The 14,631-nt window shown below is 47.9% G+C and overlaps 1 protein-coding gene across 4 annotated transcripts in view; it reads right to left on the bottom strand.

Moving 5' to 3' along the window:
- Positions 1–14,631, bottom strand: part of LOC129830925 (adenylate cyclase type 2-like) — an 88,165-nt gene that overhangs the window by 34,780 nt on the left and 38,754 nt on the right. For 3 of the 4 annotated variants that reach the window (XM_055893768.1, XM_055893764.1, XM_055893767.1), the window contains 11 exons: positions 14,540–14,631; positions 13,880–14,038; positions 13,598–13,730; positions 13,217–13,393; positions 13,054–13,094; positions 12,282–12,362; positions 10,334–10,403; positions 10,012–10,109; positions 5,457–5,541; positions 1,340–1,480; positions 858–974 (listed from right to left, as the gene is read on the bottom strand). The exon at positions 14,540–14,631 is cut by the window's right edge and continues 36 nt beyond it. In XM_055893768.1, the coding sequence (XP_055749743.1) occupies positions 858–974; positions 1,340–1,480; positions 5,457–5,541; positions 10,012–10,109; positions 10,334–10,403; positions 12,282–12,362; positions 13,054–13,094; positions 13,217–13,393; positions 13,598–13,730; positions 13,880–14,038; positions 14,540–14,631 (1,194 nt within the window). The remainder of the gene's footprint in view (positions 1–857; positions 975–1,339; positions 1,481–5,456; positions 5,542–10,011; positions 10,110–10,333; positions 10,404–12,281; positions 12,363–13,053; positions 13,095–13,216; positions 13,394–13,597; positions 13,731–13,879; positions 14,039–14,539) is intronic. The other variant, XM_055893766.1, reaches the window with a different exon arrangement.

The raw sequence follows: 14,631 nt of genomic DNA, 5'->3' as shown, positions 1-14,631 counted from the left end.
ACACACCCACACAGTTGTGAAAAGTGTACAACAGAGCCTTTTTCCCCTCAGGAGGCTGAAAAGATTTGGCATGGCCCCTCAGATCCTCAAAACGTTCTGCAGCTGCACCATTGAGAGCATCTTGAGTGGCCGCATCACCGCTTGGTACGGCCACTGCAAGGCACCCGACCGCAAGGCATCCAGTACTGGGTCCTAGCTCACTGCCATCCAGGGCTTCTATACCAGTTGATGTCGGAGGAAGGCCTCCAGCTATCCAAGCCATAGACTGTTCTGTCTGCTACTGCACAACAAGCTGTACCAGTGTCTGGAAACAACAGGACCCTGAACAGCTTCTACCCCCAAGCCAAAAGACTGCTAAACAAGGCTGCTAAATAACTAATCAAATGGTTACCCGGACTAACTGCATTGATCATTTGTTTAACTAATTCTCCTGCACAGAATCTATGCACACACACGGGACACTCACACATACTTACACCTCAACAAACACACACACACACACATGCATACTGATGCCACACACACACACACACACACACACACACACACACACACACACACACACACACACACACACACACACACACACACACACACACACACACACACACACACACACACACACACACACACACACACACACACACACACACACACACACACACACGCTGCTGCTACGGCTTATCTATCCTGTTGCCTAGTCACTTTACCCCTGCCTTTATTTACAGTACATAGCTACCTTAATTACTTCATACCCCTGCACAGTGACTTGGTACACCCTGCATATATCCATGTTATATTTATTCGTTATTGTCATTTTACATTTTCTTTGTGCCTACTCTGGTAGATGTACTCACAGGCAGGTAGAACTTATTCCCATCCGTGAGGTGGGTGGGGCTGTGGGAGCTGAGCATGCTGTCATTGGTCAGGTTCATGGTAGGGGGTGTGGTCAGAACCTCATCTTCCAGGAAGAACTGGAAAGAAGTTAAGAGGAGATGAGAAAGACAAGGGGAGAAGAGAAGTTGTACTGGGCTGTATTCTAGTGTGATCATTTTGATGGCTGTATTGGCAGTTTTGCCTGACACATCCTCCGCAGGCACACACACATACACACACACACACACACATACACACACACACACACACACACACACACACACACACACACACACACACACACACACACACACACACACACACACACACACACACACACACACACATACACACACATACACACATACACACACATACACACACATACACACACATACACACATACACACACATACACACTCGGACAAGATCAACCAGTAAAATCAGTAAATTGGTTCCTCACCATGTTGAAAACAGCCATGACAAGTATAACAGCGGTGGTTGTCATGGTGAGGACCAATCGGAGCCAGGGTTTGTTGGCGATGATGATGCGTGAGGAAGTAGGGAGCCAGGGGAGAGAGCACCACGATCCTTTACCTCCCTGCTGAGAGAGACAGAGGGAGGGAGGGAGGGACAGAGAGACATAGAGACAAGCAGGGGGACAGACAAAATGAGATTCAGATCAGAATAGTGAGGAAAGCCTGAGACAGAGAGAGAGAGAGAGAGAGAGAGAGAGAGAGAGAGAGAGAGAGAGAGAGAGAGAGAGAGAGAGAGAGGGAGAGAGAGAGAGAGGAGAGAGAGAGAGAGAGAGAGAGAGAGAGAGAGAGGAGAGAGAGAGAGAGGAGAGAGAGAGAGAGAGAGAGAGAGAGAGAGAGAGGAGAGAGAGAGAGAGAGAGAGAGAGAGAGAGAGAGAGAGAGAGAGAGAGAGAGAGAGAGGGGGAGAGAGGGAGAGAGAGAGAGAGAGAGAGAGAGAGAGAGAGAGAGAGAGGGAGAGAGGGAGAGAGGGAGAGAGAGAGAGAGAGAGAGAGAGAGAGAGAGAGAGAGAGAGAGAGAGAGAGAGAGAGAGAGAGAGAGAGAGAGAGAGAGAGAGAGAGAGAGAGAGAGCGCTATATGGACAGTTCACTCTTGCCGTAGTGCAACGTGAGGAGAAGCCATGAAATGGACGGCTGTAGGGGACAGAGAACAAACAACGACTGCAGTAACAGATCTTCTGTCTGCATCAATACTCTCAACACCCCAGAGCAATTTACCTCCATCGATTTCCTCTCTACAACACCTCTTTGACACACCTTGACTCTCAACACAACTTCCCTTGGCCAGGAAGAGAAAGGACCAGATAATAAAGGTGCATTATTTTGTTTATAATTTGCAATTCATCCATTGAAACTGTTTGGTTTGTTTGCAGTTCAGAGTACTATACTTTACTATACTATACTATACTATACTATACTTAAGCAATTAGGCCCGAGGAGGTGTGTTTTATGGCCAATATCACATGGTTAAATACCGTTTTTACATACGGAGCAACACAAAGTTCCTGGACACATCCTTTAGTGTACTGTCCATATACCACAAACCCTGATGTGAGATATTGCTATTATAAACTGGTTACCAATGTAATTAGAGCAGTAAAAATACATATTTTTTCATACCTGTGGTAAACAGTCTGATATACCACAGCTGTCAGCCAATCAACATTCAGGGCTTGAACCTCCCAATTTGTTTATATACTATATACTATACTGTACGATACTATACTGTACTATACTATACAATATATACTATACTATACTGTAATTTACTTTACTATACCATGTCCTTCCTTTTCTCTTCACATGGTCACATGGTTTGGGTTGGCTCGGATATACAGAGACATTGTGAGACATCAGGAATCATTTAAGTATCAAGGTAGAACACAATGCAGGGCCCAGGGACAGACAGACTGCTGTGTTTTAGACTGTTGGTGTATAATCCTGTCTTCCACAAAATATGACTGTCCTTCAAGCTCAATCACTCCTCCAAGGTCTGGTCTCTGGTTAGAGTCATCAGAGGATGAGAAAGGTGTTAATCGGTTCATTCTGGTTTGTTAGTCGTTCTCATCTTCATCTGACCCCTTTCTTTTCCTCTCTCTGTCTCCCCCTCTCTTCCTCCCTCTGTCTACCCCTCTCATCCTCCCTCTGTCTCCCCCTCTCTTCCTCCCTCTGTCTACCCATCTCTTCCTCCCTCTGTCTACCCCTCTCTTCCTCCCTCTGTCTACCCATCTCTTCCTCCCTCTGTCTACCCCTCTCTTCCTCCCTCTGTTTCCCCCTCTCTCTTCCTCCCTCTGTCTACCCCTCTCATCCTCCCTCTGTCTCCCCCTCTCTTCCTCCCTCTGTCTACCCCTCTCTTCCTCTCTCTGTCTCCCCCTCTCTCTTCCTCCCTCTGTCTACCCCTCTCTTCCTCCCTCTGTCTACCCCTCTCATCCTCCCTCTGTCTCCCCCTCTCTTCCTCCCTCTGTCTACCCCTCTCTTCCTCTCTCTGTCTCCCCCTCTCTCTTCCTCCCTCTGTCTACCCCTCTCTTCCTCCCTCTGTCTACCCCTCTCTTCCTCCCTCTGTCTACCCATCTCTTCCTCCCTCTGTCTACCCCTCTCATCCTCCCTCTGTCTCCCCCTCTCTTCCTCCCTCTGTCTACCCCTCTCTTCCTCCCTCTGTTTCCCCCTCTCTCTTCCTCCCTCTGTCTACCCATCTCTTCCTCCCTCTGTCTACCCCTCTCTTCCTCCCTCTGTTTCCCCCTCTCTCTTCCTCCCTCTGTCTACCCATCTCTTCCTCCCTCTGTCTCCCCCTCTCTTCCTCCCTCTGTCTACCCCTCTCTTCCTCCCTCTGTCTCCCCCTCTCTCTTCCTCCCTCTGTCTACCCCTCTCTTCCTCCCTCTGTCTACCCATCTCTTCCTCCCTCTGTCTACCCCTCTCTTCCTCCCTCTGTCTACCCCTCTCTTCCTCCCTCTGTCTACCCATCTCTTCCTCCCTCTGTCTCCCCCTCTCTCTTCCTCCCTCTGTCTACCCCTCTCTTCCTCCCTCTGTCTACCCCTCTCTTCCTCCCTCTGTCTACCCATCTCTTCCTCCCTCTGTCTACCCCTCTCTTCCTCCCTCTGTCTACCCCTCTCTTCCTCCCTCTGTCTACCCCTCTCTTCCTCCCTCTGTTTCCCCCTCTCTCTTCCTCCCTCTGTCTACCCATCTCTTCCTCCCTCTGTCTACCCCTCTCTTCCTCCCTCTGTTTCCCCCTCTCTCTTTCTCCCTCTGTCTACCCATCTCTTCCTCCCTCTGTCTACCCCTCTCTTCCTCCCTCTGTTTCCCCCTCTCTCTTCCTCCCTCTGTCTACCCCTCTCTTCCTCTCTCTGTCTCCCCCTCTCTCTTCCTCCCTCTGTCTACCCCTCTCTTCCTCCCTCTGTCTACCCCTCTCTTCCTCCCTCTGTCTACCCATCTCTTCCTCCCTCTGTCTACCCCTCTCTTCCTCCCTCTGTTTCCCCCTCTCTCTTCCTCCCTCTGTCTACCCATCTCTTCCTCCCTCTGTCTACCCCTCTCTTCCTCCCTCTGTCTCCCCCTCTCTTCCTCCCTCTGTCTACCCCTCTCTTCCTCTCTCTGTCTCCCCCTCTCTCTTCCTCCCTCTGTCTACCCCTCTCTTCCTCCCTCTGTCTACCCCTCTCATCCTCCCTCTGTCTCCCCCTCTCTTCCTCCCTCTGTCTACCCCTCTCTTCCTCTCTCTGTCTCCCCCCCTCTCTTCCTCCCTCTGTCTACCCCTCTCTTCCTCCCTCTGTCTACCCCTCTCTTCCTCCCTCTGTCTACCCATCTCTTCCTCCCTCTGTCTACCCCTCTCTTCCTCCCTCTGTTTCCCCCTCTCTCTTCCTCCCTCTGTCTACCCATCTCTTCCTCCCTCTGTCTACCCCTCTCTTCCTCCCTCTGTTTCCCCCTCTCTCTTCCTCCCTCTGTCTACCCCTCTCTTCCTCTCTCTGTCTCCCCCTCTCTCTTCCTCCCTCTGTCTACCCCTCTCTTCCTCCCTCTGTCTACCCCTCTCTTCCTCCCTCTGTCTACCCATCTCTTCGTCCCTCTGTCTACCCCTCTCTTCCTCCCTCTGTTTCCCCCTCTCTCTTCCTCCCTCTGTCTACCCATCTCTTCCTCCCTCTGTCTACCCCTCTCTTCCTCCCTCTGTTTCCCCCTCTCTCTTCCTCCCTCTGTCTACCCATCTCTTCCTCCCTCTGTCTACCCCTCTCTTCCTCCCTCTGTCTCCCCCTCTCTCTTCCTCCCTCTGTCTACCCCTCTCTCTTCCTCCCTCTGTCTCCCCCTCGCTCTTTCTCTAGCTTACTCTTCCTCTCTCTTCTTCTCCCTTCTCTTCATCCATGTATATCCCCCCCCCCCTCTCTCTCTCCCTCTCAGTCTGTGATTGTGTTCTACACTCACATACAATAGACAGGATTTTAGGGTCTGTGTGTGTGTGTGTGTGTGTGTGTGTGTGTGTGTGTGTGTGTGTGTGTGTGTGTGTGTGTGTGTGTGTGTGTGTGTGTGTGTGTGTGTGTGTGTGTGTGTGTGTGTGTGTGTGTAACTTACCAAGATGTGGCTAGAGAAACATATGACCAGGATCAGACCTAGCAGGAGGAAAGACATGCCAAAGGAGATTCCCAACACTGCTGTTCTGTAACACACACACACACACACACACACACACACACACACACACACACACACACACACACACACACGGTTAATTTTATTATTATTTATTTTTGTATTGCATTTTTAAACATACAATCTACCTGCAGTAAAGGCGCTCAACATTTACATTACATTCAGTCATACAGTAGACACTCCTATCCAGAGCGACCCACAGGCGCAACCAGGGTCAAGCTCCCTGCCCAAGGGCACAAGGACAGATCCCCCCCACCCAGTTGAATCGGGGACCCGAACCATCGACCTCTCGGCCACCGGTCCAAGCTCCTAACCGCCAGGCCACCAAAGACCCCCCCCCAAAATAACTCCTCCTCCACTCCTCAACACCCCCCCAAGCCACCGTCCCCCTCCAACCCAACCAAAACCACCACCTACCCGATGCGCCAACAACCAACAAAAATAACAAAAGAGAAATAAGAGAAAAACAAAGGAAAACAACAGAAAACCACAATGCAAAAACAAAAGACATCAAGGACAACACAAATCAAAACAGCAAGGCCAACAGGATGTGTTTGTGTGCATGTGTGGGACTATTTACGTGTGTGTGTGTGTGTGTGTGTGTGTGTGTGTGTGTGTGTGTGTGTGTGTGTGTGTGTGTGTGTGTGTGTGTGTGTGTGTGTGTGTGTGTGTGTGTGTGTGTGTGTGTGTGTGTGTGTGTGTGTGTGTGTGTGTGTGTGTGTGTGTGTGTATGCACGTGTGTGCGTTTGAATGTGAGTGTGTGTATGCATGCTTGCATGGCATCAGCTTCAGGCAAACAGGCATTGGATGTAAAAATTGTCCTTTTTAGTGTCAGTTTAACTTATTATTTTTTTTAACGTTTAACTTTGACTGTCATTCTACCCCCCGCCCAGCAACTTCAGTCCCACTTGTCTCCAATTCCACGTCCCAACCCTCAGCTTCCCTCAGCCCATCCCACCTATCTCTGCTGGCCACCCACTTTGGATTTTTACGCACCATATATCTTTCAACTATGCGGTGATGTTTAACATGCAATTTCAATCTATCTAATCGAATAGAATCCACAGATTGCGAGTTGAAGATAAATACTTTTACTAAGAGTATTAGTATATTACTAATTGACTGACCCGGTCTCTCCAGATCTCCTAACAGTACTATTTCTAGGGTCAATTTTAGATTAATGGTATGCTTTTTCAGCCATTCCTGAACCAGAGACCAGAAACAGGCTACCTGAGGCCAATATCAGAACAAATGGTCCATTGATTCTGTATCCTCACAACATCATCTGCAGAACTGTGATGGTTGTATGCCCCAAATATTCAACACATCGTTGGTGGCCAGAATTCTGTACAATAATCTTTGATGAAAAGAACGAAGTCTTTAATCTTGCATCGTTTTATATATCAACTCATACACCCTGTGCCATAGAATCAGTACATCAATGTATTCCCAGATATTTTGTCATCTGTATGGCACATCTGTCAACATCCTGGTCCTCAAATGAAACTGACATATTTTCCTATCTATTTATTTTTGTTCCTCCGCCAGTTATGATCCTTCATATTGGGCAGACAGACCAGTTCCCTACCTCCTCCCGCTGCCACCTGCCTCCTCCTTTTGGGGTAATGCTGTAATCAATTGGTTGTAATCTTGGATTGAGCAGACCCTCCCATATACACTGCTCAAAAAAATAATGGGAACACTTAAACAACACAATGTAACTCCAAGTCAATCACACTTCTGTGAAATCAAACTGTCCACTTAGGAAGCAACACTGATTGACAATACATTTCACATGCTGTTGTGCAAATGGAATAGACAAAAGGTGGAAATTATAGGCAATTAGCAAGACACCCCCCAAAACAGGAGTGATTCTGCAGGTGGTGACCACAGACCACTTCTCAGTTCCTATGCTTCCTGGCTGATGTTTTGGTCACTTTTGAATGCTGGCGGTGCTCTCACTCAAGTGGTAGCATGAGACGGAGTCTACAACCCACACAAGTGGCTCAGGTAGTGCAGTTCATCCAGGATGGCCCATCAATGCGAACTGTGGCAAAAAGGTTTGCTGTGTCTGTCAGCGTAGTGTCCAGAGCATGGAGGCACTACCAGGAGACAGGCCAGTACATCAGGAGACGTGGAGGAGGCCGTAGGAGGGCAACAACCCAGCAGCAGGACCGCTACCTCCGCCTTTGTGCAAGGAGGTGCACTGCCAGAGCCCTGCAAAATGACCTCCAGCAGGCCACAAATGTGCATGTGTCTGCTCAAACGGTCAGAAACAGACTCCATGAGGGTGGTATGAGGGCCCGACGTCCACAGGTGGGGGTTGTGCTTACAGCCCAACACCGTGCAGGACGTTTCGCATTTGCCAGAGAACACCAAGATTGGCAAATTCGCCACTGGCGCCCTGTGCTCTTCACAGATGAAAGCAGGTTCACACTGAGCACATGAGCACATGTGACAGACGTGACAGAGTCTGGAGACGCCGTGGAGAACGTTCTGCTGCCTGCAACATCCTCCAGCATGACCTGTTTGGCGATGGGTCAGTCATGGCGTGGGGTGGCATTTCTTTGTGGGGCCGCACAGCCCTCCATGTACTCGCCAGAGGTAGCCTGACTGCCATTAGGTACCGAGATGAGATCCTCAGACCCCTTGTGAGACCATATGCTGACACATGCACATTTGTGGCCTGCTGGAGGTCATTTTGCAGGGCTCTGGCAGTGCACCTCCTTGCACTAAGGCGGAGGTACCGGTCCTGCTGCTGGGTTGTTGCCCTCCTACGGCCTCCTCCACGTCTCCTGATGTACTGGCCTGTCTCCTGGTAGCGCCTGCATGCTCTGGACACTACGCTGACAGACACAGCAAACCTTTTTGCCACAGTTCGCATTGATGTGCCATCCTGGATGAACTGCACTACCTAAGCCACTTGTGTGGGTTGTAGACTCCGTCTCATGCTACCACTAGAGTGAGAGCACCGCCAGCATTCAAAAGTGACCAAAACATCAGCCAGGAAGCATAGGAACTGAGAAGTGGTCTGTGGTCACCACCTGCAGAATCACTCCTGTTTTGGGGGGTGTCTTGCTAATTGCCTATAATTTCCACCTTTTGTTTATTCCATTTGCACAACAGCATGTGAAATTTATTGTCAATCAGTGTTGCTTCCTAAGTGGACAGTTTGATTTCACAGAAGTGTGATTGACTTGGAGTTACATTGTGTTGTTTAAGTGTTCCCTTTATTTTTTTGAGCAGTGTAATTCCGATAGCTCCATGAAAGACATAACTCTCCCATTCCAATTTACACAATCATTTAAAAACAAAACAACCTTTGCAAACATCTTTTCCATTGACACAGGTCTTTTATCAACCAGCATGTTTGAGTTCAACCACAATATTATATCAACCAGCATGTTTGAGTTCAACCACAATGTTTGTTGGAATGTTACACACCGTGTTAACTACCACCAGATGGGTGCTGTACAGAGCAGTAAAATTATAATGTATTTGAATTGGAACTGCAACCCACTTCCACTAATTACTACATACTTCTCCCTGTTATACAGTAGGGCAGGCCTATATTTCCTGACTACAGCTTATATTTCCTAATAGAAGTTAGCCAAGTAGACGGCTGATTTAAGCGTGTTCATAAAACAATGATGTCATGTCTAAATGGAAGAGACGTTAGTCTGAATGCGAAAATATATGATGCTTTTAGTATCTGTCTCTTCGGTTCTACCGCTCCTGGCTCCTGTAAACACAGACAATTAACTAAATGATGAAATAGCCCATGGACCGTTTTTCCTTTCATAAGGATGCTTCATCGTCATCATTATCCTTGTCATCATCAAAGTAATATTCCTCATCTTTATCATAATAATCATCATCATCATCATCGTCTTCGACATCTAAGACCCAGACCTTTGATTCACATTAAAACTCTCATCAGATGTTATTCATATCTTTTCATCTGTTTTCTTTCTTTCTATCTATCCATCTTTCTTTCTATCCATCTTTCTTTCTATCCATCTTTCTTTCTATCCATCTTTCTTTCTTCCATTTTTTCTTTCTTTCTTTCTTTCTTTCTTTCTTTCTTTCTTTCTTTCTTCCTTTCTTTCTTTCTCTCCCTCTTAATTGCTGTCTCTTAAGGTGTATCATTTGCAGCTGCTATTAGGGATCTTATTGATGTGAGACTCAATTGATCAAAGATTTATTTCATCTTGTCACACTGTAATTGCAATGTTCTGCGTTATTATAGAGAAAGGAACACTGACTTCAGTGGCTTTTGGCACGACTAGTATTCCAACTATGAGGGCTACTATAAGACCATACTATGCAGGTTGTATGCTAAGTAGTATCTGAACATTGGTGGGTACCATTAAGGGTAATATGAAAGGTACTGTGAAGAGTACATATGCACAGGACAAGTACTGTATCCATACTGTGAAGGGCACTATGAAGTGTACTATGTAGGGTCCAGACTTACTTGGGCAGGACCAGTATCTGCACTATGAAGATGCAGCAGAAGATGAGACAGGCACAGGTGACGTAGTATTTAAAGGCTGGCAGAGTGGTGGCTCGATACTGGGGAAATCAACACACACATGGTCAACAGGTGGTGGTCAAAACAATTTTTTTTTTACTGTAACTTCACAGTCTAACGCTGAACACTTTCACGGCAATCATGTTTTGTTATGGAGTCACTGCATGTTTGTCTGGGGCAGCAGTGGGCAAATGGCACATATGTTATTTTCATTTGTAGTTTATTTTTTGTTTGACTGAACAGCAGTGCTGTTGTCCTACAGCACCTCCTTCTCCAGAGTCTTGTTGTGAAAGAACAGTGAGATCCTCTGGATGTCCTCAGACTTCAGCCACTGCCTACAGAGAAGAGAACACAGAGACACTCAGACAGCGGTTCACTCAGACACTTAGATATCCATCAGGGATATTAATAAGACACGTTCACCTCAGAACTCCCTCCCTTCCAACCATCATTTCGCACATTTCAAAGTATTTGTGTCAAGATCGTCGTCAGTGTGGAAATGACCGGACCAAGGTGCAGCGTGGTGAGCGTACATTTCTTTTTATTTTGAATGTCACCAACAAAAACGAACGTAAAGCAGACTAGTGCTATACAGGCCACTAACACAGACAACTACCCACAACTAAGGTGGAAAAACAGGCTGCCTAAGTATGATTCCCAATCAGAGACAACGATAGACAGCTGTCCCTGATTGGGAACTATACCCGGCCAAAACATAGAAACAGAAAACATAGAAATAAAGAAACTAGACTGCCCACCCTAGTCACACCCTGGCCTAACCAAAATAGAGAATAAAAGCCTCTCTATGGCCAGGGCGTGACTGTACCCCCCCCAAAGGTGCGGACTCCGGCCGCAAAACCTGACTCTATAGGGGAGGGTCCGGGTGGGCATCTACTTCGGTGGCGGCTCCGGTGCGGGACGCAGACCCCGCTCCACCTCTGGCTCCTCCCACTTTGGTGGCGCCTCTGGACTGGGGACCCTCACTGCAGGCCCCGTGCCAGGCTTCGTGCCATGGATCATCACTGGAGGCTTCGTGCCATGGATCATCACTGGAGGCTTCGTGCCATGGATCATCACTGGAGTGAGGAGACGTATGGACAGCCTGGGGTGTGGAGCTGCCACAGGGCTTACCAGGCTGGGGAGACATACTGGAGGCCTGGTTCTTGGAGCAGGCACCGGATACACAGGGCCGTGGAGGCGCACTGGAGGTCTCGAGCATAGAGCCTGCACAACCCGTCCTGGCTGGATGGTTACCTTCGCCCGGCAAAGGCGGGGCGCTGGCACAGGACGCACTGGGCTGTGCAGACGCACCGGAGACACAGTGCGCAGAGCCGGCGCAGGATATCCTGGGCCGTAGAGACGCACTGGCGGCCAGATGCGCTGAGCCGGCACCATCCGTCCTGGCTGGATGCCCACTCTAGCTCGGCCGATGCGGGGAGCTGGAATGTAGCGCACCGGGCTGTGAACGCGCACTGGAGACACCGTGCCCTCTACCGCATAACACGGTGCCTGACCAGTACCATACTCCTTACGGTAAGCACGAGGAGTTGGCTCAGGTCTGAATCCTGACTCAGCTAATGTGCTCGTATGCCCCTCCCCCTCCCCAAAAAAAGAATGTTTGGAGTGGCCTCCCGGTCTTTGGTGCCAGCCGTGACCCTGTGTAATCCTGGGCCCTTTTACTCGCTGCCTCCGCTTTCCTCGCTGCTTCCACCTGCTCCCAGGGCAGGTGATCCTTTCCCGCCAGGATCTCCTCCCACCCTAGTCACACCCTGGCCTAACCAAAATAGAGAATAAAAGCCTCTCTATGGCCAGGGCGTGACAACTTGTGAGATGTTTTTTTTCTTATTACACTTCAAGTTTTTAATAACTATTGTTTCATGTGTTATTGTATGTTGTTTTTTTAAGTATCTGCACTCCTGCCTACATAATTGCCCCTTGTGGGATAAAGAACGTATTTTGAATTTAATTGAATTTAACGTAAATCCACTTGTCATATAATTGTTGGTGAGGTACTGAACTAAGTGCTTTATACAAATGATTATACAACACACTTTTCACAAGCTCTCAAAGAGCTTTAGTTAATACGGTGGTGAACTCACCTCGACCACCACCAACGTGAAGCACCTACCCAACTCGGTGATGCATCCTTTGTGCCACAAATTGTCTGTCACTGTGCTAGAAATAGAACAAAGCAGGTTTGTAGTAGTACTAACTTCTGGGAGTTGATGCCGTCGATGGTTCTGATCATCCTCTCTTCCAGTTCCTCTTCAAACCGTCTCTTCTGAGATTTGGTCCTGAGGGGACACCGAGCACACAGTACGGTGAGTATGTGGAACATTATCTATCCTGTGGTGTTGTGGTCTTAAGACATGACTGGTGTAAAGGAAAGATGACTGATCTGTAGAGGTAAAGTCTGGTGGTCTGATGTAATGGAAAGATGACTGATCTGTAGAGGTAAAGTCTGGTGGTCTGATGTAATGGAAAGATGACTGATCTGTAGAGATAAAGTCTGGTGGTCTGATGTAAAGGAAAGATGACTGATCTGTAGAGGTAAAGTCTGGTGGTCTGATGTAAAGGAAAGATGACTGATCTGTAGAGGTAAAGTCTGGTGGTCTGATGTAAAGGAAAGATGACTGATCTGCAGAGGTAAAGTCTGGTGGTCTGATGTAAAGGAAATATGACTGATCTGTAGAGGTAAAGTCTGGTGGTCTGATGTAAAGGAAAGATGACTGATCTGTAGAGGTAAAGTCTGGTGGTCTGATGTAAAGGAAAGATGACTGATCTGTAGGGGTAAAGTCTGGTGGTCTGATGTAAAGGAAAGATGACTGATCTGTAGGGGTAAAGTCTGGTGGTCTGATGTAAAGGAAAGATGACTGATCTGTAGAGGTAGTCTGGTGGTCTGATGTAGAGGAAAGATGACTGATCTGTAGGGGTAAAGTCTGGTAATCTGATGCAAAGGAAAGATGACTGATCTTTAATTCTCACCTCTCTCTTCTCTGGTAGTGATACTGGCCCATTGGAACATCCTAAAACATACAATCACAGAAGGTGAGGCTGGACACAAGTCTGTGTTTCTCTGTGTGTGTGTGTTTATGTACGTGTGTTTATGTGTGTGTGTTTATGTGTGTGTGTTTATGTGTGTGCTCACCGTAGTGTTTATTTTGCCGTTGTCAGTGGTCATGCTGTCTCGATGGTGCAGGTTAGCAAAAGGTTTTGCCGCCCCCCAGGACTCCAGGTACCGAGTCATTCTGACCGACGCCCTCATCTTCCCTCCTTCCAAAGAGGAACGAGAACGCGCGCACAGATGAGGGCTCCGCCTCTCAGCCTGGACAACCAATCAGGTTGGAAAGAAGTCAAACTTGTTTCTTTTTATTCTTTAAGATGCATTGCTCAGTTCAAGCAAACAGCTGTTGTAGTATTTCTGTAGTATAGAACCAATGAATTGGTAGTGTTTCAACTTTAGTTTTCAAAGTATGTCATATCTGTGGTTGTGTGTCGACCGCGTATGGACCACATTCTTATGTCTGACCTTGGGGTTGATGACCAGGTAAGTGATGACTCCGTGTTCCTTCAGGTAAAAGTCTCTACTCTGTCCCTCCCCTGGTTCCACCTTATAGGAGCCCTTCAGATGCTCCAATGTTACTGAGGAGATATGGACACGCCTGTGGGAGGAGAGGAGAAGTGAGAGGGAGGAAGAGAGAGGAAAAGATAGGGGCGGTGAATAATAATCATAAGCCAAATGGTTTGTGAATGCAAATATGTATTGGGAATTATTTTAAGAAAGAGCAGACCCTCTATTGGTTGATCTTACCCTGGCACGCCCCCTGCCTCCATGTGATTGGCTAAAGTGACGTCATGTGACCAGACGTCGTACTGCCACTTCTGGAGGCCGATGACGCCACACAGCACGTTCCCAGAATGCACCCCGACTCGCATATTGATATCCACACCAGTAGCATCACGCACTTTCCTGAGGTAAACATGTATAACCTCATATGAACCGCTGTTTTGTTCTATGGGGTGAAAAAGAATGTGTTTGTGTGTATTTGTGTTTGTGTGTGTGTTTGCAGACAGTGTGTAGTGTGTATGTGTGTGTTTGTGTGTAGAGAGGATTAGCTTATCATCTCTAGTTCACATGGTGCTTGCACTACAGCTCACACATATATATTTATCCCCTTTTTGTTCCGTTGGCTTCCATTTAAGAAACGTTTTAACAGAATCAGCGGAATGAATACACCCCTGATCACCCCCAAATACAGTTCACTTTCATGGGTGCGTGTGGCAGTGCATATGTATATTTGTGTTTGTGTTGTGTGTGTTGTGTGTGTTGTGTGTGTGTGTGTGTGTGTGTGTGTGTGTGTGTGTGTGTGTGTGTGTGTGTGTGTGTGTGTGTGTGTGTGTGTGTGTGTGTGTGTGTGTGTGTGTGTGTGTGTGTGTGTGTGTGTGTGAAAGCAGAGAGCTGGTGTTTTACTTGATGGCCTCACACATGTCCAGTCCCATCTTGACACAGTTGCGTGCGTGGTGAGGGAGAGACTCTGGTAGGCCTGATACACAGTAGTAACA

Source organism: Salvelinus fontinalis, chromosome 32 (assembly GCF_029448725.1).
Source record: "Salvelinus fontinalis isolate EN_2023a chromosome 32, ASM2944872v1, whole genome shotgun sequence".
In the NCBI taxonomy this organism is placed as follows: domain Eukaryota; kingdom Metazoa; phylum Chordata; class Actinopteri; order Salmoniformes; family Salmonidae; genus Salvelinus; species Salvelinus fontinalis.
The sequence above is the reverse complement of the archived record's forward strand: the minus strand, read 5'-3'. Positions and strand labels throughout refer to the sequence as shown.